This window comes from Lactuca saligna, chromosome 9, assembly GCF_052625555.1.
Source record: "Lactuca saligna cultivar CGN05327 chromosome 9, ASM5262555v1, whole genome shotgun sequence".
In the NCBI taxonomy this organism is placed as follows: Eukaryota; Viridiplantae; Streptophyta; class Magnoliopsida; order Asterales; family Asteraceae; genus Lactuca; species Lactuca saligna.
The window spans coordinates 72,568,178-72,576,845 of record NC_136425.1 but is presented as its reverse complement, the minus strand read 5'-3'; the positions used below and the strand labels follow the sequence as shown (position 1 = coordinate 72,576,845).

The 8,668-nt window shown below is 33.9% G+C and overlaps 1 protein-coding gene across 1 annotated transcript; it reads left to right on the top strand.

The window, feature by feature from the left end:
- Nucleotides 1-4,307: 4,307 nt before the first annotated feature.
- On the top strand, nt 4,308-5,724 carry LOC145016483 (glyoxysomal fatty acid beta-oxidation multifunctional protein MFP-a-like). The gene is made up of 4 exons (XM_078974786.1): nt 4,308-4,458; nt 4,530-4,651; nt 5,379-5,448; nt 5,612-5,724. The coding sequence occupies exons 1-4, from the start codon at nt 4,308-4,310 to the stop codon at nt 5,722-5,724; spliced, it is 456 nt and encodes a 151-aa protein (XP_078830912.1).
- Nucleotides 5,725-8,668: the final 2,944 nt, after the last annotated feature.

Below are 8,668 nucleotides of genomic sequence, written 5' to 3'. Positions count from 1 at the left end.
CTAGAAAAAAACTCTTTAATGACGCGCAAACAATGACACTCGCTGATAGAGGATGCGCATTCGTGTGTGCCCTAAAAAGTGATGTTAGTTTTGTAAAATTTGAAGGGTAGTCGACACGCATTTGTGCGTGCCCCAAAAATAGTGTCCAACAAAAAAAATTAAAAACACAGAGGGCACCTATCATAAAAAAGCGTGTCGTCTAAAACTGTCGCTTTATATTTTTCTTTATGAACGCGCGTTCTCCAAATTTTTAATTGACAAAGGGGGGAATGAAATCCAAAAAAAAAAAAAAATCCCGCCTTGATACTCTCATCCTTTTCTTCTTCATATGTTGTAAAATCCTCTTCAATCAAAAGAAACCCTAAAAGCCTTGATACTCTCGTCCTTCTTCTTCTTCGTATGTTGTAAAATCCTCTTCAATCAAAAGAAAGCCTAAAAGCATTGTGCGTAAAAGATAGATAATTTCATACTTGAAGTTCCTAAAATCTTCATCGATCAAAAGAAACCCTAAAACCTCGCCTTGATACTCTCGTCCTTCTTCTTCTTCTTCTTCTTCTATAATGTTGTTTCAAAATAACGCCGATTTTCTCATTTTCCCCTATTTTTGTTAATCTAAAGATTGGTACTCGACATGATGCAACTCTGATTAGTATTCTGTTTCCGATTCGTCTGAATTGAGGGTTTTTTCCGTAACATTTCAGATTAGGAGTTCATATAGGGTTTTTTTGATTAATTACAAAAAGGCGTTTACTAATTGCTACTTTGATTATTGGTATTTGGAGTTTCATTTGTGAGATTAGTAATATAGTCAGGTGATCCGTGTATGGGGACTCAAACAAAGGGATCGAACGGTGGAACACGAAAACCTGTGTTCAATGGATTCTCAATGCAAGGATCTCTGCATAACCTAACTTTAGATGAGGTTCAGCAACAATTAGTCGATTTAGGGAAACCTTTCAGTAGTATGAACCTTGATGAGTTTCTAAAGAATGTTTGGTGTGCCGAAGCTAATCAAGGAATCAATAATGGCTCCTCCCCTGATTACTCCAAACTCACCCAGCTTGCTTCTGCTTCATCTTTGCCTAGATAATTGAGCCTTACATTCACCAAGGATTTAACCAAGAAGACAGTCGATGAAGAAAATCTCACATTTGGAAGAGGAAAATGAAAGACTCAGGAGGCAGAAGGTATGTATATCTGTTTCTCATAGTCCTTTCTCTCTTTTTCATGTTATCCAGTCTCTTCCCAATCATTTTTATATTTCAAGTTTAAAATTTGAATTGGAGCTCTCAATATTTTCAATTGAATCAGAGAACTCAATCTTCTTACAAATCTTTACCTTCCTTAGTGTATTGGCTTGCAATGAAGCATTTTAAAAGAAGGGTTTACGTTGTCCAATATCTTTCATTTCAAATCCAACATATAAATTCTCTTCTTTCTTCTAGAAAATATTTTTGATGATCAAATTATCATTTAGCTTTTGTCACTTGCAACTAATAACAGGATATGGAGTAGCTAAAGTTGTAGAATCTGGGCATTCAAACTTCAAGAAAGGTGACCTAGTTTGGGGATTCACCGGATGGAAAGAATACATCATTATCACTGCTCCTGATACCCTATTAAAGATTCAACATACGAATGTCCCTTTTTCCTATTATACATGAATCATTGGTATGTTTTCTGTTTAATTAAGGATCTTTAAGATTCTGTAAATTAGGGATTTTGAATTCTGTAAAATGCTTTTATTTCTTTGATGGTTTTTCCAAGGTATGCCTGGTATGATGTTCAGTTTTTTTAATGATTATATTAAAATAATTTTCATTATAATATATTTTTATAGTGACTTGTGGTTTGCACTTTCTCTGTAGAAATCTAACTTAAACTTGTATTATGCTGTTTCTAGATTCTTGATGCATGCTCACTGTTTGATGTAATGTCAACAACACTTGAGAAACTGCCACCTAGTAGTATTGCTGCTAGGGAAACTACTGGATCAATGATCATTCTTGCAAACATGATTGTTGTAGCATCTGTTTCCTCAAATTCACAACAGGTGAGCATAATCATCAAACTTTTTTTTTCAAAATTAAAGTTTAGTTTTCTAAAATCTCTCTTATGCTAGGTGTTCCCTGATGATCTTCTTCTTGAACTTTTGAAACTAATGCTGCATCTAGATGTTGAAATACGTTTTAGTGGACACCAAATCTTTTTTGTTCTTCTCATTCCAAATTCTAACCATGTGAGGCGTGATACTGATGCTTCTACTTCTAATCAAACAATAAGATGGAGTTCTGATACTGCATATGTGTTTGCCTCTGTTACATCTTTCCTTGGATAAGCTTCATGGATATTTCTATTTATGGATATCCTCTCCAGGTGCTAGCTTCAAATATTTTGTGTTTATTTCCTAGTTCATACATTGCATCCTGTTGTCTCTTGGCATTTTATGACATTTTTGCCCCTGGAGCTGTTTTGAAGGTTATTTGGGCCTAGTTTGTTATTGATTTTGCATTTGGAGCTTTGTTGGAGTGCAACTTATTAATATGATAACATCTTTATATTTTAAAAGGTTCTCATGTCTAACAGAAAAGAAAAACAAAAACTTGTAGCTATACTTGAACACTTTGATCAAGTTGTTTCTCATAAAACTTTATACTTTTTTTATTTATAAAATATGTGTGTTACTGTTTCAGGATGTATGTTTTATGCTGCCCCCACTCTTTAATTTGTTGTTGTGATTGAAGATATTGATTGTAGCATACAGGTGCCTGATCGGAAGGGAGCCATGCCCATGTTCTCCAAACTTCCCGATGTTAAACATGCTCGTGATTCCTAGGTTTGTTTTTCTTTAATTAATTTCATATTTATTTATTTTGCTACTCTGTGTTTGATTGACAAGTGGATTCATGCATTTTTTTTTGGTATAATATAGCATTATTTTTTGTGTATTAAAAGGTGTATATTTATATTTATACAGAATATTCATAAAATATTCATAAATGATAAAACCTTTGCTTTATTTCGTCAACAAGCAATTATATTATATCATCTTTTTTTTTTGTCATTTGGCCCTTTTTGTCTTGGATTCACACTTCAAATAATTACTATATATCAATGTTATATGATTATAAAATTATAAAAGTATATATGACAACTTTTTATTTTTATTTTTATTGAACTATGCAATATGACACAATCATAAAATGCAATTTTTTCGTAAATTTTTACCTTTGCATTAATCTTTCATATCTATATGTTGTTTATAGAAGTTGGAGGACACCAGGATTACTAATCAGCCCCTGTGTCGCAGCACAAAAAAACCGGGTTCACCCTTCACCATATCGTCGGTACATAATCCTAAATTCTTTTTTTATTCTTAATTTTTGCTCACATTTAATCTTCATCTGACAGCACAACCGAACCACCACCAGGTCTTGTGCATATGAAGTAACTAACATTATTATGCCTATATTTTTATAAGTTAATTACAATTATGGCATTTACTTTTTATTATTTGCACCTTTAAAGGAATGATGTAGCTACTTGAATTATTTTTTAGATTTTCAGATCCGAATAGTGCTCAATTATCGTTTTCAATGCTTCTTGGAGATGCTCCACACCTTCATCATCAGGTTTGACTGTTGTTGACTTTCTTTGAATTGATGCAAATGAAAAATTTGGGAAAAAAATCTATTAACTTTTTTGGTAAATATCTTGCTTAGTGTACGATATTTGGTAAAGTTACTAAAGGTGATGAGACACTAAAGAAGCTTGAGGAATTACCCACTCAAAGTGAAGGTATATTTGTAATGCTATATTCCCCCCCCCCCCCCCCCCTTTTTTTTATAACACCAAATTTAAACCATAAAATATATAATCCTTCATTCTTCATAATTCATACATATTATAATTTTTATATTTTTCTTATGGTTTAGCCAACTGAGTGCATCACGATTCTGTCAACATACTAGTATGGTGAGTACTTATGTCTTGTTTATATTTTCATTTACTTTTATTTCAAATATAAAAGCAACAAATATTATGTAAGTTGTAAGTTGAAACTAATATTTATTATTCATATTTTTTTGTTGGTAGTTTTGAAATATATGATTCTGGTGGCATGAAGCAGAGGCCTTGAATGAACTTTGGTAATCTGAAACTTGTAAAAGTTTGGTCCACAACTTCTTTGCTTGATATAACACTTCCAAAGTTTGGAGTATGGTTTGGAAACCTTTCTTATACTAACAGTTAATGTTGATGAGATCATGACTTGTTAAAAGCAGTTATAGATTTCAGGTATAACTAATATGGGGTTGCAGCCAAGGAAAGTAAATAGAGTTGGTGCTATTGGTCCGGGGTCAATAGCAATAGCAATAGCTTTTATCCTTGCTAACTTTCCTGTAATATTTAAGGAGGATGATGAGAATTCTCTGGAGGCTGCACTTGGTGAAATCAAAGGTGAGTCATGATATGAGCTTAAAAAGTATGGTCACAACTCATAATTCTTACTTGGTTATCTTCATCTTCAGCCGATTTGCACAGCCATCTTATGACAGGGAAAATGACCAAGGAGAAGCTTGAAAGAACTGTATCTCTGTTGAAGGGTGTACTCAGTTATGATAGCTTCAAACATGTGGATTTAGTTGTAGAGGTGAGTCTGAGTCCCAACCATATAATTCATCTGTTACAACAAGGGTTTTGGCAGATAAGTCCCTGAAAAAGAATTGCATGATGTAAATTTCTTAAATTGGAACACATGAGAAGTAGGTATGTTTCTAAACTTTAACGATTACCGGATGTTGAGGTTTTTGTCATAGTAGATTGCTAGTGACACAAGTATCAAACAGAAACTTGGTAGTCGAATACAAATGATAAAATAAAAACCGATGTCATGTGGCATCATATGTATCAAACACATGACACTACAAAAGCAATGGGGTATTTTTTAGTTAAAGGACTTGCTCATGCAAATAGTTATTCTTCAGAGGCTTATTTGCGACAAGTGTGAAATTATATAGGTTATTTTTTTTAATATAACCCTGAGCAAGAATCACATTTTTGAAAGAAAAAAAATACCTATAGTTTTCTAGTGTTTCAATTCTCTCTTTTGTTTCTTTTTTAATTAAAACCGTGTAAAATAACCTCAAGACTTGGCTACCAATCAAATTATTGAATAAATACGTATAGTTTTCGAATAAAAACATATTCAGGGATTTGTGTACGAAAAAAGAGTGAAAGTATATTATAGGTCAAAACCCTTTCCTTAGAGCACATTGATTGAGGTGAAATTGTGGTGGAAGCTAGGCCCATTATTTATGTTATAAATGAGTTGAATCAAAATGTAGTAATTAGGTTAAAAAGTTTTGGTGTGTTGGCAGGCAGTGGAGGGAAAGCAAGTTTATGCTGATCTTGAGCATTATTGCCCTCAACATTTCATTCTTGCAAGCAGTAGTCCCACACTTGACTTAAATCTAATTGGAGAAAGAACAAAATCCTAATTCCGGATTGCTAGGGCCCACTTTTCTAGGTAGGTAATCATAATCATATGGTTTGTTTTGTTGGTAAACAATGAGTTGTAATAATATTTGCATTTCCTCTGTCCTGGAAATAGGAAGCGATCCGGTGTACTCAATTGAACGCTTTCGTGAAGAGAATGATGCAGTTATTTTAGCAGTGGGGGCAACAAAGCCACGGGACCTCCCTGTTCCTGGATGTGAGCTCTGAGCTCTCAGGTGTGCATTTTGCAATGGAATTTCTACATGCAAATACTAAAAGCTTATTGGATAGCAATCTTGAAGATGGAAACTTTATGAGAAGAACCAAACGTAGCACATTGTACTCTCATTTATTTTCTAACTATAACAATATACTTCCATTTTCTTAATAACAATGTACAATCGAATCCCCTTAGTCGTTCGAACGATTATTTGTATGACATTAAATTTATGCAATGGATTCTATTTTTTGTATATGATATTTTATTTTATATTATGAAACATTAAATATAAATTTAATTTGAAAATAAGTAAATCTATAAATAATATATTTTTTAAACATTAAAATTATGATACGCAAAAATGTGTGTCATCTTCATTAATGACATGGCCTTTCTTGATATGCAACGCGTGTCATTAACACGCGCGTCATCAGGTTACGACAGGGCCTTTCTTGATACGCATTGCGTGTCGTAAACGCGCATCGTAAATGAGCGTCGTAAATGCGCGTCGTTTATATACGACGCGCAAAAGCGCGTCGTCTATCTTTATGACAGGGCCTTCCTTGACGCGCATTTGCGCGTCGTCTGAGCCTTTTACGACACGCAATGAGCGTCGTAAAAGGCTGTTTTTCTAGTAGTGGAGACTCACGACAAGCTCGAACCTTGTAGTGAGCGTTGTATTTTAATCAGCGATGACAGTGGAGAGGAAGCTGTAAACCCAGAGCAAGAAGTCCACCAGAAGAAACTTGAACAATGGTCGCCTTTTTATACTTCAATAAATTTAAAATGGTAAAAAAAATACTACATGCACTGTTCATAAGAGCATTGTACTTTTATTATATATATAATTCTTGATATTACGAAGATCCATCATATGATAAATCTTGATTTTTTATATTAAAAATAACTAGGGCCATAAATCCGAACCCTGAAAAGAGGACGGAGGTTTGTAGAGACAAACCTTCCAATCGCAAATCTACGATGTTGTACAGGTCGAACCATAAATCTGGGAAGACACAAAATCGATAATAGAATGGGGATTTCATACTGCGAAGCATTTCACTCGATGAAATATCGACGAAGAGTCTGTTGATGCAATATCGACGAAGCCATCGAATGAAGTAAAGCTTTCAAAAGGAAGAACATAGGTGGGAGGCGGAGCGGTGAGTTAGAAGAGGAGAGGAGATAGTGGTGGAGAGGAAGTTGTAAACCCAGTGCAAGTAGTCCACCATAGGAAATTGGAACAATGGTTGCCTTTTTGTACTTCGAGAAATTGAAAACGGTAAAAAAAATTACCACATGCACTATTCATAAGAACATTATGATTTTATTATATATATATATATATATATATATATATATATATATATATATATATATATATATATATAATTTCTTGAAATCATGAAGATTCGTTGTATGATAAATTTTGGGTTTTTAGATTAATAAAAATTAGGGTCGTATATCCCAACCCTAAGAAGAGGAGGGACGATTGTAGAGACAAACCTGATAATCACAAATTGACGGTGCTGTATGTGTCGAACCCTAAATCGGGGAAGACAAAAATTTGAGAAATTGAATGGGGATTACAGATTGCGAAGCATTTCGGTCGACGTTACATCAACAGGGAGTCAGTTGGCGCAAAATCGACGAAGAGTCCGACGAATGAAGTAAATGATGAGAAAGGAAGTACTTAGGAGGGAGGCGGAGTTGTGAGTTAGAAGAGGAGAGGCGATGGTGGTAGAGAGGAAGTAGTAAACCCAGAGCAAGAAGTCCACTAGAAGTAACTAGAACAATGGTCACCTTTTGTACTTCGAGAATTTGAAAATGATAAAAAAAAAAAAAAAAAAAAAAAAAAAAAAAAAAACCCACATGCGCTATTCATAAGAACATTGTGCCTTTATTTTATATATATATATATATATATATATATATATATATATATATATTACTTTTTGAAATCACAAAGATCCGTCATATGATAAATTTCAGTATTTTAGATTAATAAAAATTAGGGTCGTAAATCCCAACCATACAAACCATACCAACATGACCATTCTAGACACCTCTCCATAAGTAGGTTAGTCAGCATTATGATTGAAATCATTGATAAATCTTATTTATACATTCATAACAATGACTATGAACATAAATATAAGTTACACTTAAAGCGATATGTATAGCTTAACTTACAGAGATTTTCCTGAAAAAAGTGCGGACAGTCGTGGACAAAACTCCGACCCGAATACCTCTATCTGGTTGGATCTCAAAGACTCCAAAGCTTCGCTAACATATTCTAGATACTACAAATTTTCAGACCGAAAGAGTGTGTAGAAGTGAATGGGTGGTTAAATGCTATTTATTGGTAGATTTTAGGGGTACATGTGGCAAGCTTAATGCGACATCCCCCCATCCATTTTTGGTCCACGTTTCGTCTTCTCTGTGGCCCACGTTGCCACCTTCTGGAAGCATGCTTCGCATTCCCGACGCACCGCGTAAAACATAGATTTGGTAAATTCTGTAACATGTTCATACGAGCTCTGTTTTCGACGTTCTTTATATCCACGCGTAGATACCGATGAGAGCTACGAATTTCCTTGAGACTTCATCAGATAATTCTCAATTTATATTTAAAGTTATATTTTTTTAATAGGCTTTGACTATTAAAGTTTGTATAAAAATCATAACTCTCTCATATGGTATCCTTTCTTGAATGTATTTATATCGTCAGATAGGTATTGATGAGATCTTCAACTCTCTTTAATATTGTTTTTCCTAATAATCAACCCATCTTAACTTTGGTTTCTATGTCGCACGCTGCTATGCTACAACTTCTAAAAATCATAATTTCCTCTTATGAAGTTATATTTGGACTTACTCTACATGCACGCTCTCAGTTTTACGATTCTTATGAATTTTGTTTAGATCACTAAGGCTAATAAGTAATCTATC